The sequence below is a fragment of the Chlamydotis macqueenii genome, chromosome W (genome assembly GCF_036417535.1).
Source record: "Chlamydotis macqueenii isolate bChlMac1 chromosome W, bChlMac1.mat, whole genome shotgun sequence".
Taxonomy (NCBI): domain Eukaryota; kingdom Metazoa; phylum Chordata; class Aves; order Otidiformes; family Otididae; genus Chlamydotis; species Chlamydotis macqueenii.
Window position 1 is genome coordinate 47,314,596 of NC_141592.1, and position 21,088 is coordinate 47,335,683.

Here is a 21,088-nt window from a genome sequence, read left to right on the forward strand (position 1 = left end):
AATACCATTCATAAAACAGCAGTAAGTATTAGCACTTTTATTGTGAGCAAGGATCACAGATGAGAAATGAATACCAGAGTAAGAGCTAGATATGGCACCAACTCCTTCCCCTCCACTTCTGTCCTCCTAAGTTAGGGTGAGTATTTATTTACTAGCAGTTCTACCTTAATTTATAATCAAAGCATTTGCTTTCATTAACTGGTTCTTATGCTAGGCCACAAAAGTTTAGGGCTGTATGAAACATATACAAACTTGCAAGTTGTTACAAGAGAATGCCTGACATGATGTCCAACTACAAATTGAAGAAACTTACTGTAACAGATGGCTAAATGTAACTAGGTAATAATTTCAATAAGTCAGATATTAACATACTTTATAAACTGGATCATTTACAACAGACAAGTTATTGTTGAGAAGTTGGCACAATTACTCTAGTGAAAATATAACTATCATAAATTCAATTCCTTTTTTCACCTCAGTGCACACAACACATTGCTACACCAAAAGCATTTACCTGTACTGCAAGATCAGGATTCTGACTCAATGACTGCATCATGCTTCTCATATAGGGTGCGGACAACATATTTTGCATAAGTTGTGGATTTTCTGTTATCTGCTGTAACAAGCTCTGCATTCCTGGTGTGTTGAACATACCAACTTAAAAAAAAAAAAAGTAAAAGGCCACTTCAGTAAAAATCTTTACTATAATAAAATTAATTAGACTGACTAGAACTGGGATACAACACTGTGGGTTTTGTTTGTTAGTTTGTTTTTTTAAATGAGCTTTAGCCCCTTAAATACCAATGTGGTTCTGCTTATACAGATGCATTTTTCCTAGAAACGAGTTAAGCCAGAGGTCGTATCCAACGAGCAGTCCCACTAAGTATCTACATTATTGGCTGTTTTCCTGTTTGTCTCCAAACAGAAAAAAAAATTATCAATCATCTACAGATTCTCTACTTTTGTTATTTTAAGGCAGTATACAAATATTGTTAGTACTCTTGGTTTACTTTTCATGTTTGTTTTTCTACAGAGGACTTTGATACTAGTCAAATGTTCTATGGAAATAAACAGCAATACAAACTTTGAATCACAGAATCAAAATATCTCTTTCTAATAACAGAATCATTTCAGCAAACTCCTGAATATTTGCAAATATATACAACTGCAATAACAGACACACCTCCTAGTCCCAAATTTGGTATAGTTGAGCTCTGTCCCATACTGGCAGAGGTGCTATTTCCGACATTCCTACTGCCACTGCTCTCACCACTGGTGCTGGTACTTGTGGAACTCTGAGAGCTGGATTGAGGAGCCCAGGGATTTGGTAAAGGATCTCTATTTTCTGTACGAGATGGCTGACTGTCCCCTCCTGTTGATGCATTGCTTACTAAGGAAGCAAATGGGTTGCCTCCAAACTACAGAAGGAAAAACAAACACATATCATCTATTAGTCAACTATTTTTAAGTCTACTATAAATGGCAAGTTATCTTTCCAAAATTACACATGAAGATAAATGTTGATGGCTCTTAATCAATTATAATCCTAAAATAAGCCATTGCAAATATTCCAAAAAGATACCAATATTGAAAGAGATTTTAAACACAGCATTTGCTACTACACTAGTACTTTGATCACAGTAAGATTATATCTTGCACAGTGGTTTCCAACTTAGAAAAATTTCAAAGCCTTTTTTCTTCCCACCTTAGGTTCCAAGTTACTAAACACACTCTCAATTTTTCCTGAACCTCAAGAATTTTATAAATCCAAGAATTAAAAATAAATAAATTTAGACTATATATAACAGAAATTTATTAACATTAAAATAGCTTATCAAACTCACAAAACAATCTTTATTCCTTCAAGTTTAAAGGGCATAGGAACAAGCCACCCATTGCTTCAAGCTTCAAGAAATTAAGTTTTGTCAAGTACGCATTTGAAAAGTTACATTATTTATCTTCTTTCATTTTTGAAAAAAAAAAAGCCAAGAAAAACCCCCAGAAATCCTCAAACAGAAGAAAAAAACATTTACTTTCAATATCCCCTATAATCATTTCTCACCTGTTCCTGTGCTGCATTCAACATTGGCTCCTGAATATCTGTGTACATACGTCGCAAGGCATTGTAGCCACCTGGTATACTTTCAAGGTTGCTCAAGGCTCGGTCTTGGTTTCGCATCATTTCCTGCATCATTGCAGGGTTTCTAGCAAGTTCTAGTGTCTAATGAAGTAGAACATTTAATTTGTATTAATAAAATATCCATTCTAAAATGAAAACGTCAGCATTTAACAGTATCTCAGTTACCAATGTCTAACTCCATTTGAAATTAGGATTAAAGCCAAATCAAGATGTCAGCTTAGTGGGAGAGGAGTCACTAGAATTTGATATTTAGTCAACATTGTGCAACAACTGTCAGTATGCTGGTTGAGCCAGAAAGCATTGACTAAACAGAAGAAAAAACCCTTGAATGTACCATCCTGTTCTTTTTTGTCTCTTCTCAACACAATATATTTCTACCATTTCTAACATCAGTACAGCATGCAGCTTTTAACAGGAAAAAGAAATATCTAAATTTTCCAAAGCCTCCATTTGTTTCTTGATGCCCTCTGCCACATAAGGCATACCTTACATAACACATAACTTTAGAAGCAATCAGAAGTACCCACAGTTACATAAACTGGAAATAAGCAGTATTTTGGATAATTATTACTTTATAGTAAACTTACTGTTGACTATACAACAGAAGATTTCAAGTGGCATCCAAGTCTAAACTCGGAAGATATGATTACACAGTCTTCAGCATCTTTCAAAACTATGCTGCTCTTTTTTTTTTTTTTTTTAAATTATCAGCTTCTTTCAGATACCAGCAGCTAGAAATAAAAACATCAGTTTCCTATAGTGATCTTTTACAGATTGTCTAATAAGCCTAAATTCCTCAACACTATTTTGGCACTCATCTAAGCATGTAAAATTCTTGCTCTTTTGTTCACAGTTACAGTATAATCAAAGATCATGAATTTAAGATCTTTCTACATACCTGTCTCATTATATCTGGATTATTCAGCATGTGACTGATTTCTGGATTTCTCTGTATCAGTTGCTGCATTTGAGGGTTAGCCATAATTAACTGTCTCATCAGGTCAGGATTTGAAAGCATGCTCTGAACAAATGGATTTTCCATTATCTGAACCATCATTTCTGGGTTGGACATAAGTTGTCGTTGCATCTGACTTTGTAACTCCGAAAAGTTTGATGCATTTAAGCCCAGGCTACTCAGGCCTGTCAAACCTCCAAGGCCATCTTTAAAAGGAAAGAAAAAATAAAAAATGAAACTTTCAGCCTCTAGTATATTTCTAAACAAATCCAAGTTCTTTTTAAGTACAAAATCCATAAACATAACCCACACTTCAAAATAATTAAACTCAATGGAAATTCTATCTTTGCAAGGCTGTTAAGGAGTCATCCACTAAGAGTTTGCTTCTTTACATAATGAGACACCTAGAAATCAAAATCATATCTGAAATATAACTTGTTACAATTCTAACAGCTTCTCTTCTACTTTACTATAGCTGAGGTACAAAGGATTTTTGAGTTTTGGGGCCTCAGGTTAATTCCCAACACCTTCCGGCACATTTGTAATAATAATTTATAGACAGATCACCACCATGAGGCAGATAGATCAGTGCCACATGGAATCTCTTAATATGATGCATACTCTCTATTCTAAACAAAAAGGAGAGCCCTTCTTTTTGCTGATTCAACAAGAACTAAAAATGCTTTAAATTCTCCTCCTTTGCAGAGTTCAGCAAACACAAAAGTTTCACATTTTTAGAAGGTACTAGTCAGTCTGGAGAACTGTTTACAACTACAAAATGTAATTGCTTAACAGTTTTTCTGGGTTTTTTGTTTTGTTTTTTAAAAAGAAAGTAAACAATGAAAGAGCATGAATAACAAAATCCAGTAACTATGGAGAGAGATAATATTTTTAAATCAATAGACTTCTGTCTCTATTCCTGAAAGAGAAGACTGATAATGCAATCAGACTCAAAACCTGAGAAATACTGGTTTGTAGGACAGGAGTAACTTTGTTATTTCTGTTACAAATCTTAATTTGTTGTTATGGGTCCAACTTCAACGCTCTTCAGGGCAATTCAAATGCACTGTTAAGGAGGAGGAGGAGACTGAAAGGAGTTTAATTACGTATAGTGCCAAAATACGAGATCAGTGGCCCCTTACTACAGAAGATGAAACAGCACAAGCCTGAAGTTCTGTACATAAAAATTAAGGAAACAACTTACCTCTGATAATTTAATGATCAGAAACTTATTACAATCAATACCACAGATTTTTGTAATCAGTAATTTTATATAGTTTTAAGTCCATTTACATTAGAATAAAACTCCAGGGATATTTACCTGAAACCAAGATAATCACCATGTTACCTAATAAATATTCTTACCCAAGCCAAAAGAGTTGCTATTTGTTGAAGTTGGTGTTGAGGTATTACTGCTTGATATTGATGTGGTAGTAATACTGCTAGTGGTGTGTGTTTGTTGACCTGGATGGTCTTGAGATCTATAAAAAGCAAGTTTAAAAAAATTACAAGTTGAACAAGGTGTGGTAGGTTGACCTCAGCCAGTTAAATCCCCACCCAGTCACAAGCTCATTTCCCTCCCCACCTCAGGCAGGATAGGGGAAAGAATCATAAGGGTAAAAGTGAAAAAAAAACTCATGGGTTGAGATAAAGACAGTTTAATAAGCAAAGAAAAAAAAAAAACAAACCACAAACAAAAAAATCCCAGAAAACTGATGCAAAGGCAATCACTCACCACCTCCCACCAGCAGACCAGCGTTCAGCCAGTCTCCAAGCTACTTTGGAAAAGTTCCCCCCTAGTTTTATTGCTTAGCATGACATTATATGGTATGCAATATCTTTGGTCAGCTTGGTTCAATTGTCCCAGCTGTGTCCCCTTCCCAACTCTAGCCTACCCACTGGGTGAGGGGAGCAGGCACAGAGTGAGAAAGAGAGAAGGCCCTGATGCTGTGTGAGCACTGTTCAACAATAGTTAAAACATCAGTGTGTTAACACTGTTAGGTCAAAAATCCAAAACACCATACCATACAGGCTGCTATGAAAAAAAGTAAAACTCCATTTGAGTCAGACTCGGTACACAAGGTCTGCCATTTAATATAATGTAATAATGACACTTAATAAAGGAACAGTATCATACTTGAGAATCTTAATTTACATTTTTATTATTTCTAATAAATAAATAAATGAATTAATAAACCTTGACAGGCTGGAGAGGTGGGCCCGTGCCAACCTCATGAAGTTCAACCAGGCCAAGTGCAAGGTCCTGCACCTGGGTCAGGGCAATCCCAGGCACAAATACAGGCTGGGCGGGGAATGGATTGAGAGCAGCCCTGAGGAGAAGGACTTGGGAGTGCTGGTGGATGAGAAGCTCAACATGAGCTGGCAATGCACACTTGCAGCCCAGAAAGCCAACCGCATCCTATTATTCTATTATCTCTAGATGTCTTCCTGGCCAAACTCAGACGGAAGTATACAGACAGTAGAAGCAAGGACAGGAAACGTGGGAAGAATACAAAAACATTGTCTGAGACTCTCTTTCTTAGATTAAGGAAAGACAAAGTCCGAATGGAATTGAATTTGGCAAGGGAGGTCACAGACAAGAAGAAGAGTTTCTATAAGTACACAGGTGACAAATAGAAGACTAGGGAAAATGTAAGACTGCTGCTTAATGAGACAGGGGACGTGGTTACACAGGACATAGAATCATAGAATCATAGAATGGTTTGGGTTGGAAGGGACCTTCAAAGAACATCTAGTCCAACCCCCCTGCAAGGAGCAGGGACATCCTCAACTAGATCAGGTTGCTCAGAGCCTCAGGGATGTTTCCAGGGATGGGGCATCCACCACCTCTCTGGGCAACCTGTTCCAGTGTTCTACCATCCTCACTGTAAAAATTTTTTTCCTGATATCTAATCTAAATCTACCTCCCACTATTTTGAAACCGTTACCCCTAGACCTTTCACAACAGGCCCTACTGAAGAGTTTCTCCTTGTCTTTCCTGTAGGCCCCCTTGAGGTACTGGAAGACCGCTATCAGGTCTCCCTGGAGCCTCCTCTTCTCCAGGCTGAACAGCCCCAACTCTCTCAGCTTGTCCTCATAGGAGAGGTGCTCCAGCCCTCTGATCATCTTTGTGGCCCTCCTCTGGACCTTCTCCAACTGGTCCATGTCCTTCTTATGTTGAGGGCTCCAGAACTGAACACAGTACTCCAGGTGGGGTCTCACAAAAGCAGAGGTAGAGGGGCAGAACCACCTCCCTCGACCTGCTGGCCATGCTCCCCTTGATGCAGCCCAGGATGCAGTTGGCCCTCTGGGCCACAAGGGCACATTGCCTGCTCGTGTTGAGCTTCTCGTCCACCAGCACTCCCAAGTCCTTCTCCTCAGGGCTGGTCTCTATCCATTCTCCACCCAGCCTGTCCCTGTCACCGACAAAGATGTTGAACAGGGCCAGGCCCAACACGGACCCCTGAGGGACGCCACTCGTCACCAGTCTCCACTTGGACATTGAGCCATTGACCACCACTCTCTGAGTGTGGCCATCCAGCCAGTTCCCTATCCACCAAGTGGTCCGTCTGTCAAACCCATGCATCTCCAGTTTAGAGAGAAGGATGTCATGTGGGACAGTGTCAAATGCCTTGCACAAGTCCAGGTAGATGATATCCATTGCTTGTCCGTTGTCCACTGATGCCGTCACCCCGTCATAGAAGGCCACCAAATTGGTCAGGCACGATCTGCCCTTGGTGAAGCCATGTTGGCTGTCACCAACCACCTCCTTGCTCTCCATGTGCCTTAGCATGGTTTCCAGGAGAATCTGCTCCATGACCTTGCCAGGCACAGAGGTGAGGCTGACTGGCCTGTAGTTGCCTGGGTCTTCCTTGTTCCCCTTTTTAAAAATGGGGGTTATGTTCCCTCTCTTCCAGTCATCGGAGACTTCACCAGACCGCCACGACTTCTCAAATACATGGAAAAGGCTGAGATACTGAATGCCTCCTTCGCCTTAGTCTTTACTAGCAAGACTGATCTTCAGGAATACCAGGTCCCAGAGACCCGGGGAAAAGGCTGGAGCAAGGAAGACGTACCCTAGGTGGAAGAGGATCAGATCAGGGAATACTTAAGCAAACTGGACATACGTAAGTCCATGGGCCCTGGTGGGATGCACCCATGAGGGCTGAGGGAGCCAACAGATGTTATTGCAAGGCCACTCTCAATAATCTTTGATCCATCATGGTGACTGGGAAAAGTGCACGAGGACTGAAGGAAAGCAAATGTCACTCCTATCTTCAAGAAGGGCAAGGACAAAGACCTGGGGAACTACAGGCCAGTCAGCCTCACCTTGATCCCTGGGAAGGTGATGGAATGCTGGAAACCATTTTCAGGCACAGGAAGGACAAGAAAGCCATCAGGAATAGTCAGCATGGATTCACCAAGGGGAAGTCATGCTTGACCAACTTGATAGCCTTCTGTGATGCAATGACTGTCCCCGTAGATGAGGGGAGAGCAGTGGATATAGTCTACCTGGACTTCAGGAAGGCTTTCAACAGCGTCTCCCATAGCATCCTCATAGAGAAGCTGATGAGTTCAGGCCTGGATGAGGAGAATGGAAATCTACCTGAGCGGCCAGATTCAGAGGGTGGTGATCAGTGGAAGAAAGTCTAGTTGATGGCCAGGAGCTAGCAGTGTACCCCAGGGGTCAATACTGGGTCAAATCCTGTTTAACATATTCATTAATGATCTGGATGATGGGGCAGAGTATACCCTCAGTAAGCTTGCTGATAACTCAGAACTGGGAGGAGTAGCTGATATGCCAGAGGGCCAGGCTGCCATCCAGATGGAACTTGACAGGCTTCAGAAATGGGCTGACAGGAACCTCATGAAGTTCAACAAGGGGAAGTGGTGCAAAGTCCTGTACCTGGGAAGGAACAATCCCAGGCACCAATATAGGATGGAAGCCACCCAGCTGGAAAGCAGCTTGGCAGAAAAGGCCCTGGGGATCCTGGCGGACACCAAGTTAAACATGAGCCAGCAATGTACCCTTGCAACAAAGAAGGCTAATGCTGGGCTGCATTAGGAGGAGTGTTGCCAGCAGGTCGAGAGCTACCCAGTACAAGAGAAACATGGACATACTGGAGGGAGTCCAATGAAGGGCCACAAAGATTATGAAAGGACTGGAGCTGGGACTGTTTAGCCTGGAGAAGAGAAGGCTCAGGGGAGATCTCATCGGTGTATATAAATACCTGAAGGGAGAGGGCAAAGAAGACGGATCCAGGCTTTTTTCAGTGGTGCCCAGCGACAGGACCAGAAGCAAAGGGCACAAACTAAAATACAGAAGGTTCTTGTCTGATCATAAGGAAAGGCTTTTTTACTGTGAGGGTGACTGAGCACTGGAACAGGTTACCCAGGAAGGTTGTGGAGTCTCCCTCCTTGGAGATGATCAAAAGCCGTCTGGACATGGTCCTGGGCAACTGGCTCTAGGTGGCCTCTTTTAATCCTATCCCTGGGATGCCTGTTAATGAATTGCTTTCTCAATCCCTACCTTGCTTTAGGGATCCTGATGTACTCCTATCCCCTCAAATAGTACGAATTCCATGTTCGGGGCTTAAAGAAGAGAAGGCTAGCAAGATCTATAATATAGGATTTATTCCATACCACACCTTTAGTAGGATGCCCCAGTGTATGTCAAATTAAGTCTTATTTCATCACAAGACTAATATCAGAATTTCAATATTCTTTAAGACTGTAAGAGTATGGTAACAATGTAGTTATACAAAGTTAATGTCATCATAAACTAGCACAAGCACTAAAGGCTGCTTGCCCAATTCATATGCTCACCACACCTGTCTACTCCAGGGGTAGTGACCACCATAAGCATGGGTGCTACCATGCAGTGAAACAGATCAAGGACTGTTCAGATTGTCTTCAGACTTATTCTGCACAAACTGTAACTAAGGAGCTTATTCAAGTGATTTAATAGTAATGGCTCAGTTTAGAAGATAACATTAACTTTGAAAAGGCATACGTAGAATATCTAGGGACACAACCTTACATAATTTGGGTTGCTTCTCTTGTTCGGTAGCAGGATTATTTGTACTGCTTTTGAATGTATTTTAGTCAAACCTAGGTTTACCCAACAGAAAGCTATCACACTAGGAATTAAGAATATTTTTACTACTTAGAGGTAAAAAGAAGATCCCTCATCAGTCAGGTTACCTGTTTTGCGTTTTGATGACCAGGTGAACAGTGAGTCCATCATGAATCCCATGCTGAATCAAGGTATCTTGATCTTTTAAAATTTTTCCAGCAAATATCAAAACAAGCTGATCAGTGTGGGACTTGAAATGCTTGGAGATTTCTTCCTTGAACTAAACAGAAGTTAATATTATATAGTTATGCAATTGAATACTGAACTATTAATTTTTTAATAATTTAAGGAAGAACTATTTTGCTCACATTTATTATATTAATCCACTTGCACGATATGTTTTGCTTTATACAACCTAGAAACACTTCACTAAGTTATCTCAATTTTCTTTTTATCCAAAGGAAGATGAGAAATCAAGTCATTGTTTTTCTGTACAATTAAAGTCAAGTGTTTCATATCTAGATCGCTAATTATATAGCTGGCAATAACAAAAATTGGCTTCCACTTAAAGAGTACACTGTCATTTCAGTCAGGCATGTACCCATGACACAATAAATACACATGCAACTGAAACCATGCATTGTTGACATGCTGAGGATGCAACAACATGTTATGTTAATTCACTCAACATTTGTGCAGGAAATGAAAGGAGCAGTATCCTTTCTTCTTGGACATATTACTGCTACCTTTTATATGTCAAAACTAGTAATCCTTTCCATAAAGTCAAAAATTATTTCTTAGGCTCTGCTCTCTCATTCAACTCATGACAGCTACATGAAATGTGCTTCCAGCTCAGGGCATGGTGAATAGTCACATATATCAGCTGGGGGGTTGGACTAGATGACCTTTGAAGGTCCCTTCCAACCCTAACTATTCTATGATTCTATGACCATGAAATCATACCTTCATTAAAACAACTGAACCTGGAAAAGCAATTATATTTCTTCCTGTCTTCTTAACCAATAACAACTGTGTTATGCTTTTACTTACTTCTGACTGAGATTCATTATTCTATAGAAAGGTACTCTCGCAAAAAAAAAAAAACAATTAGTTCACAAAATGTAAAATGGCAAATATAAGAAAACCAAATAAATGTATTCAACATGACTTAGTCAGTAGACTAAATGTTTCTGAAAGGACCTTAGGCAGTTAGGAAGCCCTCCAGAAGTTCACAATATTTAACATTTTTCAAATAGTATGGTGCCATGGTTTTGGCTAGGATGGAATTAATTTTCCTCTCAGTAGCCAAGTTTGGAATTTCGGATGTGAAGAATATTGATAAACACACTGATGTTATGAGTTGTTCCTAAAGAGACCAAGGACACTGTCCAGCTTCCCAGGTTTCGCTAATGTGCAGGAAGTCGGGAGGGATATAGCCAGAACAGTTGACCCAAAATGGCCAAAGAGAATATTCCATACCATAAACATCATGCTCAGTATTTAAATGGGGGTGGGTCAGCGACCTGCCTCATTTTTCTCTTGCTGTTTGGAATCGTTCTGGGATCATTTGCAGGGTTTTTTTCATTCCATGACTGTTACTCAGGACAAGCTATATCAGTCATCGGGTGGTGAGAAGTTGTGTATAATTTGTTCTGTATTTTTTTCTTTTTTTTTTAATTGTTATTCCTATTATTATTATTATCATTTTTACATATATATAATTATATTTTCCTTTGCTATCCTAGTAAACTGTCTAGTGTCATAGTAAACTGAAAAGTTTCATTTTCTTCCCGATTCATTCCCCAACCCCTGGGGAGGGTGATTGAGTGGCTGTGTGGTACTCGAGTGCTGACTTTTGTTAAACCACAACAGTTCTTTTTTGCGCCCAATATGGAGCATGAAGGGTTGAAATAATGACAGATTTGACCAGAGTGTGTTAAATTTGTTACAAGTGCTCATTATTTTTATTTAAGAGTCCCTGTTCACAATGTTGTACTACGTGTTCGTATGTTTGTGTTATGTAAATCCTCAGTTGCAGCACATATTTCCTGTGGTGCTGTTTATCACTACCCGGAAATGCATTGCTGGCATCTCTGTACCTCGAGTGTTGTTTCTCAGGAATTATTAATAATCGCACTTTTTACTTTTTCTCCCCGGAGAATCAATCTATGGGGAAGTCAGGGGAGGATACTTTCCACTACTCTCTTACCTTCCCTTTTTCTTTCAAGCTAGTCACATCAGCTTTCGAGAATTTTGAATATCCTAGGGATGTTCAAGCCAGCATACTCCTATTGCTCTGTGTCCTGAATGGGTTTCAGATTTTGTTTAGGATTAAACAGCTATTTAAAAAAATCACCCAGAGATCTGCCTTGAGGTCAGAGGGGCAGGGGTGGCATGGCATGTGGGAGAATATGGGCAAGTACCTAGAGAGCTTCTCACCTCCAATGGTCTGGAACTTCACTCCTGAGCAACTACAGAATCCTGATGAAGTGATTGAATATTTGAAAGGAAAATGCCATGGCTATTCCAAAGACGCACAACTTATCGCTCTGTGTTGGGCACTGGCTAGTATCTACCAAACACTGCTCAGCGTTATGCAGTACCCTCAGGAAGAAGGGAGAGAAAATCAACCAACAGATACTGCCGCTACTCCAATTCCCACAACAGACAGTGCAGCTACTCCAACCCCAGCTACCGGCACTGCGGCTACTCCAGCCTCCACAACAGGCACTGCAGCTAGCCCAAGCCCCGTGATACACACTGCAGCACTGCAGAGAATCAACCTGTCTTGGTATTGGTCACCCCTATACAGAAGTAGTAGTCTTGGAAGGGAAAGTCAACTCGTTTAGTAAGGGATGAGGAAAGACCAGGACCATCACGAGCAGAGAAGGAGGAAGAGGAACTCCTAAATGAGACTGAAACCACCCGATCCCTATCCCTGAGTGAGGTGTAAGATATGCAAAAAGATTTCAGCTGTCGTCCAGGCGAGCACCTTGTCACCTGGCTGCTCCGATGCTGGGATAGTGGGGCCAGCAGTCTGGAATCAGAGGGTAAGGAAGCCAAACAGCTGGGATCCCTTTCTAGGGAAGCAGGCATTGACAAAGTGATTGGAAGAGGGTGCACAAGCTCTCAGCCTCTGGAGGCGACTCCTGTAAAGTATGAAGGAAAGATATCCCTTCAAGGAAGATGTTACATATCACCCAGGCAAGTGGGCCATCATAGAGAGAGGTATCCAGTACCTAAGGGAATTAGCCGTGCTGGAAATCATTTATAGTGACCTAGACCTTGAGGAGTCACCCAAAGATCCAGATGAAGTCCAGTGCACATGGCTCACGTGGCAGAATTTTCTACGGAGTGTACCATCATCATATGCCAATTCATTGGCAGTACTGAGTTGGAAAGATGTGGGAACAGAGAGTGCAGCACAGCTGTCTGATATTGAAGAATTTGAGCTATGTCCTTGAACACCACTTGCTCAATAACAAAAAACAGCAATTAGAACAAGATAAGTAAATACCAAAGGCAAAAATAGTAAAGACAACTAAAAATCTATAACCAATCCAAATTAAGTTTAAGGCGCGTGAACAGTATATTGCTACCAATTGAATTAGATGACTAAGCGCGTGCATTCCGCGTGTAACTGAGAAAAGATATAAAAGACTTAGGCGGACGGACAATAGAGGTCTCTGGTACACCATCCACGGAGTCCGTGTCTTTATTGCAACAGAAAGATGGAGAGAGAGCAACTATGGATGAATTGGCTAATCAGCTCCAGCAATATAAAGAAAGTCTCTCTTCCTCCCTCATCTCGGCTGTGGAGAAACTGTCTCGGGAGTTCCAGCAATTAAAAGAGGATAGGTCGTACTCCCCATCTGTATGGACCAGTATCTCAGCTATTAGGAGTAAATGTTCCTCTGCTCAAGAGAGGCGATACATGCAACACGGTACTCTGTGGTTTACCTTGCGTGACCAAGGAGAGAATATGAGAAAGTGGGATGGGAAACCTACCTTGGCCCTAGGACTAGAGGGAACCTGCTTCCAGCAAGGCGGAGGAGAGGGACAATCGGGTTTACAGGACTGTTTGGATTAAATGGCCTGGCACATCAGACCCACAAGAGTATAGACACTGGTGCACAGTGTACCTTAATGCCATCAAGCTATAAAGGGACAGAACGCATTTGTATTTCTGGAGTGATAGGGAGATCCCAACAGCTAACTGCACTGGAGGCAAAAGAGAGTCGAACTGGGAATGAGTGGCAAAAGCATCCCATAGTGACTGGCCCAGATGCTCCGTGCATCCTTGGCATAGACTACCTCAAGAGAGGGTATTTCAAGGACCCAAAAGGGTACCAGTAGGCTTTTGGTATAGCCACTGTGGAGATGGAGAAAAATAAACAGCTGGCCACCTTACCCAATCTCTCAGAGGACCCTTCCATTGTAGGGATGCTGAAGATTGAAGAACAACTGGTACCGATTGCTATCACCATGGTGCACCGGCAGCAATATTGCACCAACCGCTATGCCCTGATCCCCATTCATAAGCTGATTCGTCAATTAAAAAAACAAGGAGTGATCAGAAAGACTCGCTCACCCTTTAAGAGTCCCATATGGCCAGTGAGAAAATCCAGTTAGGAGTAGAGGTTAACAGTGGACTATAGTGGCCTGAATGAAGTTACGCCACCACTAAGTGCTGCCATACCAGACATGCTAGAACTTCAGTATGAACTGGAGTCCAAGGCAGCCAAGCGGTACGTCACCATTGACATCACCAATGCATTCTTCTCCATCCCTTTGGCACCAGAATGCAGGCCACAGTTTGCTTTCACTTGGAGGGGTGTCCAGTACACATGGAATCGACTGCCCCAGGGGTGGGAAAACGGCCCCACCATTTGCCATGGATTGATCCAGACTGTACTAGAAAAGGGTGAAGCTCTGGAACACCTGCAGTATATTGATGACATCATTGTATGGGGCAACACAGCAGCAGAAACTTTTGAGAAAGGGGAGAAAATAATCCAGATCCTCCTGAAAGCTGAGTTTGCCATAAAACAAAGCAAAGTTAAGGGGCCTGCACAAGAGATACAGTTTTTAGGAGTAAAATGGCAAGATGGACGTCGTCACATTCCAATAGATGTAGTCAACAAAATAACAGCCATGTCTCCACCAACTAACAAACCTTCCTGGGTGCTGTGGGTTTCTGGAGAATGCATATTCCCAAATTACAGTCTGATTGTAAGCCCTCTCTATCAAGTGACCCGAAAGAGGAATGATTTTTAAATGCGACCCTGAACAACAATAAGTCTGTGAACAAATTAAACAGGAGATTGTTCATGCAACCCTTGGGCCAGTCCGGACAGGACAAGATGTAAAAAATATGCTGTACAGTGCAACCAGGGAGAATGGCCCTACCTGGAGTCTCTGGCAGAAAACACCAGGGGAGACTCAAGGTCAACCTTGGGTTTTGGAGATGGGGATACAGAGGATCTGAGGCTCACTATACTCCAACTGAGAACTAAATCCTAGCAGCATATGAAGGAGTTCGAGCTGCTTCAGAAGCAATTGGTACAGAAACACAGCTTCTCCTGGCACCCTGACTGCCAGTGCTGGGCTGGATGTTCAAAGGGAGGGTCCCCTCTACACATCATGCCACTGATGCTACATGGAGTAAGTGGGTCGCACTGCTCACACAGCGAGCGTGAATAGGAAACCCCAATCACCCAGGAATCTTGGAAGTAATCACAGACTGGGCAGAAGGCAAAGATTTTGGAATATCATCAGAGGAAGAGGTGACGTGCTGAAGAAGCCCCATCACATAACAATCTACGAGAAAATGAGAAGCAATATGCCCTTTTTACTGATGGATCCTGTTACACTGTAGGAAAACATCAAAAGTGTAAAGCTGCTGTGTGGAGTCCTACACGACAAATTGCAGAAGTACATCACATAGATACCCACATATCCAAGAGTCAAGCCACGGAAGAACATCAAAACAACCAGCGAGTGGATCAAGCTGCTAAGATTAAAGTTTCCCAAGTGGACCTTGTGATGGTTTAGTCCGAATTACCACACAGTTTCTCGCTCACCCTCCCCCTCCCCAGGGGGATGGGGGAGAGAATTGGGAAGGAAGGAGAACTCGTGGGTTGAGATGAAGACAATTTACTAAAATAACAAGGGAAAACTACAATAACAACAGAATATAAGGATATTCAAATATACAAAGTGAACAATATATGTTTTCTCACCACCCGATGTCCCAATGACCGATACAGCCCGTCCCGAGCAGCGATCACGGAAACAAAACCGAATGGCAAGCAAAGGAGCAAAAGGGAGCCAGCAAGGTAGAGGGAACGATGCCAGCAAACGAGAGAAAGATGGATGCCGGGAAGGCAGATATCTGCCCTGGCCAACCCCCCCTTATATACTGAGCATGACGTTTATGGCATGGAATACTCTCTTTGGCCAGTTTGGGTCAATTATTCTGTCTGTCTTTCTCCCAGCTTCCCACATCTGCATGTTAACGAGACTTGGAAAGCAGGACAGTGTCCTTGGTCTCATTCATAACAACTCATATCATCAGAGTATTTTATCAACATTCTTTACACACGAATTCCAAAACACACTGGCTACTGAGAGGAAAATTAACTCCATCCCTGCCAAAACCAGGACAACCTATATTGGCAACACAGAGGTGAACTATTTTTAGCTCGATGGGCCCATGACACCTCGAGGAATAGATGCAACATACAGATGGGCTCATGATCAAGGGGTGGACTTGACCATAAACACTATTGCACAGGTTATCCATGAACGTGAAACGTGCTGCAACTAAGCAAGCTAAGTGGTTAAAGCCTCTTTGGTATGGAGGACAATATCTGAAATATAAATATGAAGAGACCTGGCAAATTTATTATATATATTATATATTATATTTATTATATCACACTCCCACAAACCTGCCAAGGCAAGTGCCATGTACTTACAATGGTGGAAGCAACCACCGGATGGCTGTACCCCATGTCACCACCCGAAACACTGTCCTGGGCCTTGAGAAGCAAGTTCTGCGGCGACATGGCACTCTAGCAAAAACTGAATTGGACAATGGAACCCATTTCTGAAACAACTTCATAGGCACCTGGGCCAAAGAGCACAGCATTGAGTGGGTATATCACATCCCCTATCATGCACCGGCCTCTGAAAAAATTGAACGGTACAATGGACTGCTGAAAACTACACTGAAAGCAATGGGTGGTGGGAACTTCAAAAATGGGGATAAACATTTAGCAAAAGCCACCTGGTCAGTCAACACTCAGGGATCCATCAATCAAGCTGGCCCTGCCCAATCAGAACTTTTACATACTGTAGAAGGTGATAAAGTCCCTGTGGTGCATGTGAGGAATATGTTGGGGAAGACAGTCTGGGTTATTACTCCCCTGGGCAAAGGCAAACCCATGCATGGGATTGCTTTTGCTCAAGGACCTGGGGGTGATGCGGGAGGAGGGGGAAGTTCGATATGTACCTCAAGGAGATCTGATTTTAGGTGAAAATAGCCAGTAATTTGAACTGTATGATGTTAACTACTATGTAATACTGTATGTCATCATTTCTATAGTAGTTATATTTTGTATCAAAGGTACTGCCACAAAAATCATCCTGATCAGAGAAGAACGAACTTTGATGAAACCAAGTGAGATGCAGTGGTGATGAAACCAGAACTGGCACCCAACAACTTCCTCGAGATCAACATCTTCAACTTGCAGATAGTGGATATGATACACCTGTCCACCAGATGTACCACCTGTGAGCTTGTTTTACCTCAGAGCAGGATCAGCAGAAAAGGTTCAAATACCAAAATATTCCACCAAATTAAGTTTCACCTGATTTATTCAAATAGAGAAGGTAATAAAGGATTAGTAGTGATTATCAACAGATTAACAGCAATAGCATTTAAAGGTACTGCATCTAATCACTACTACATGAAAATAAGCATAGTGATTAAGAAAGATACATCACCAATTGCCCTATTAATACATTACCATCATCCAGATCTGCAGTTGCTGGGGAGCCCCGGTTGCAGCGAGGATTTGGAGAGCCTGTCCCAGCAATTGGGAGGTCCTATGCAGTGCGTCCACTCGTAGGTGAGGTCTCCAAAGTCACTGCAAGAGGGTCCAGCCTTTTATAGTGCTAAATAAACAACTTACTTTCATTATTCTAAAATGCAGAACCATCTGTTTCAGTTACCCCGTTGGCCCCCCCTCTAGAGCTTGACCAGAGCTCAAAAGAGGAAACAAGGGAGTTGCTGTGATGTAACGCTTCTCTCTTGCATATCTTCTGTTTTGTCATACACAAGGCCAAAGAGTTGTTATCCATTCTTATGATGTACTTTCTCACACTCTGTGTATATTGAAGAAGTTATAATTAAAACAACACAATCCTGCTGAACATAGCAATGAAATACGGATCATCCATGGGTCAACTCTGGCTCAGGCCTGTTAATGAGGCCCGGTCACTTCAGAGCTCCAGATGTAGCATGCAACAATCCAACACCACATACCATCCCTCCTGCCCTGAAAGACTGTTATGACAGATGGAGCCCAAAGTCATGGACTAAATTAACTCAATAGACTTTGGAGGAATGGCCCATAGACTGAGGGAATGATATTTGTGTGTATATATCAAAGTATGACATAGATGGTATGGAATAAGGGGTGGATACTGTTCTGGTTTCAGCAGGGATGGAGTTCATTTTCCCATTTCATATATGAAGAATATTGATAAACACACTGATGTTATGAGACCAAGGACACTGTCTGGCCTTCCAGGTTTTGCTAATATGCAGGCACAGGAAGCTGGGAGGGATATAGCCAGAACAGTTGACCCAAATTGGCCAAAGAGAGTATTCCATGCCATAAACGTCACAATCAGTACTTAAGTGGGGGGTGGGCTGGTGAGCTGTCTCATTTTTCTCTCACTGTTTAGAATCATTCCAGGATCATTGACAGATTTGGGGTTTTTTTGTTACATGATTTTTGCTCCAGAGGCTATATCGGTCATGTGTCGTCAGGTAGTGAGAAGTTGCGTATCATTTGTTTTGGAGGGTTTTTTTTGTTTTTAAATATCATTATTCCTATTGTTACTCTTATTTATATATATATAAAATTATCTTTTCCTTTGCTATCCTAGTAAACTGCCTTTATCTCAAGCCACGAGTTTCCTTTTCTTCCCAATTCTCTCCTGGGGAGGGAGAGTGAGCAGCTGCGTGGTACTCGATTGCTGACTGTGGTTAAACCACAACATATGATGAACCTGATTTTTAAAAGAATACTATTCCAAGCATCTTTGTGAACTCTCATACAGGAACCACAAATATTAATCTTGCTATGATTTATTATTAAATAATTATATTTTATAAGAGGCAGGGCTAAAAAAAGAAAACCCCCACTGTATACTCTGAAGGCAAGTCTCTAACTGAAAAGGTTTACAGTATAGGAAGAGATAAAACAGATCCCCAAAAAGTGAGCCTAGAGACACAATAGAGGTAAGAAATCTCTGTGCTTGGATAGCAGGTAGTGTTTGGTGTCTGCATAGTTGTTTCTCTCACATATTCTCACTCCTCTCTCTTCTGGCTGCTGCTATGCAGCAGCTTTTACCCTTTCTTCAATACGTTATCACAGAGGCACTTCCACCGTCACTAATCAGCTCAGCTTTGGCCAGCAGCGGGTCCATCTTGGAGCTGACTGGAACTGGCTCTATCAGACACAGGGGAAGCTTCTGGTATCTTCTCACAGAAGCCACTCCTGCAGCCTTCCCACTACCAAATTCTTGCCGCAGATATGTTTATCCATTCTGTTCTCGGAGGTCCCCAGTGACAGAGACTCCATAGCTTTCTTCTAAGAAATTTATTTCAGTGCTTCACTATCATGTTTGTCATCGTCCTGTCCACCATGGACATGGCAAACAGATTGATGTTTTCCTCAGAATAAAGGGTTGCAGTACAGCTAACCTTTCCTTGAGTGTTGTGTTTTCTAATCTAATTATTCCCATCACACTCTGGATTTTCAAATCAAACCATATCTTTCTGTAAGCACAGGGCTCAAAATCGGCCACAATATTCCATATGAATTCTTATCCATACTTAGAACAAAAGGATAAATTTCCCATCTTGCAAGCTATATTCTCATTTATAATTTAGAAAATTCATATGGGAAAAATATCAGTTTAACAGTGCTGACTCATTTAACAGCTATAACCTCTAGACCCTTAGCTGCAGAGGAATTTGTTGCTTCCCGCTCTGCATTTTTCTGGTTAATGATTCTTAAGAATACTGTCACGGTTTAACTCCAGACAGCAGCTAAGCCCCACACAGCTGCTCACTCACTCTCCCACAGTGGGATGGGGGAGATAATCAGAAGGGTAAAAGTGAGAAAACTCCTGGGTTGAAAAAAAGATAGTTTAATAGGTAAAGTTGTACACACAAGCAAAGCAAAACAAGGAATTCATTCACTACTTCCCATTGTCAGGCAGGTGTTTAGCCATTTCCAGGAAAGCAGGGCTCCATCACATGTAACAGTTACTTGGGAAGACAAACACCATAACTCCAAACGTCCCCCCTTCCTTCCCACAGCTTTTATTGCTGAGCACGACATCATATGGTATGGGATATCCCTTTGATCAGTTTTGGTCAATTGTCCCAGCTGTATCCCCTCCCAACTTCTTGTGAAGAAGTGTGAGAAGCAGAAAAGGCCTTGACACTGTGTAGGCACTGTTCAGCAACAGCTAAAACATCCCTGTGTTATCAGCACTGGTTTGTATTTGTGATGAAAACATAGTCACATACAAACTTAACTCTATTCCAGCCAAAACCAGTACAAATACACATTCCATTGCAACATAAAACCAGAGGAAATCCTCATAATAATTTGATACAAAGTAAATGCATAAGAATAAAGAACTACCATACTGTGCCAGACCAGAGAGTAATGACATTTATTCAAACTCGTTTACTATCGTATTTTCCACAATATGTTGTTACAGTGAATTTCACAACTTAATTGTCTTCAGAATGCTGATGCAGTAGTATAATCAACATTGTTTACTTTATCCTAAACCTTGTTACACATTTTTAGAAGCAGCTATTTATCCATGCGGTTAAGGAAACAAGACACTTACAGAGCTTAACCACACAGTATCATATACTGCCAGTATGCACATATCAAAACATATACACTTCCCTTCCTCTACTAACATGCAGCTGTGGTAATTAGATGATCTGTAAAAACAGCACTATAGTAAGAAATTAATACAACATCTTGTGTACAAGGACCATAAAAGAACTCCTACAATAATGAATGTGGATGATCCACATGTGCAAGGGATCTCTTTCTAGTCAGCATAAGACGACTATTATGAATATCGAGCCACACTTTTGTTTAACTGAATCATATCTACATTAAAATCCCAGAAGAGCTCCAAAAGAGTGTCAGGTCTCTTCATCAGCATCACTTGCGTTCAGTACAACCTTAAGACTTCTGAATGAGAAGGTATGAACAGAATCAGACCTTCTGTTTGATGTTTCATCCACAGCAGAAGACCATACAAAACTTTGGTTACCATCCAAGATATTTTGCAAATGAGTCTCCTGATTACTGTTAACAAAGATACCATCAATAACGGATTAGCACATCTACAGCACACTTTACTTTTTACTGAGGCAGAGGTTAGAGAATCATTTACGTATCTGTCAAAAAAAATCCTGAAAACCATTTTCAATACAAGTGTGGGTTTTTTGTTTAAAATTGTCAGTATCCAATATTTTGCTTCTGAAAAAAAAGAAAATATCAAAAGATTAATGCAATTCAGTATTCAGCATCACTCAATCTCTGCCAATACTGGAAGATGATCAAACCTAGGCTGAAGTTTG

General features: G+C 41.4%; 1 protein-coding gene across 2 annotated transcripts in view; it reads right to left on the reverse strand.

Moving 5' to 3' along the window:
* Positions 1 to 21,088, reverse strand: part of LOC104474303 (ubiquilin-1) — a 44,479-nt gene that overhangs the window by 13,477 nt on the left and 9,914 nt on the right. For both annotated transcript variants that reach the window (XM_086769604.1, XM_086769603.1), the window contains exons 2-7: positions 9,300 to 9,451; positions 4,461 to 4,576; positions 3,039 to 3,301; positions 2,063 to 2,221; positions 1,184 to 1,418; positions 515 to 657 (exon numbers count right to left, since the gene is read on the reverse strand). In XM_086769604.1, the coding sequence (XP_086625730.1) occupies positions 515 to 657; positions 1,184 to 1,418; positions 2,063 to 2,221; positions 3,039 to 3,301; positions 4,461 to 4,576; positions 9,300 to 9,451 (1,068 nt within the window). The remainder of the gene's footprint in view (positions 1 to 514; positions 658 to 1,183; positions 1,419 to 2,062; positions 2,222 to 3,038; positions 3,302 to 4,460; positions 4,577 to 9,299; positions 9,452 to 21,088) is intronic.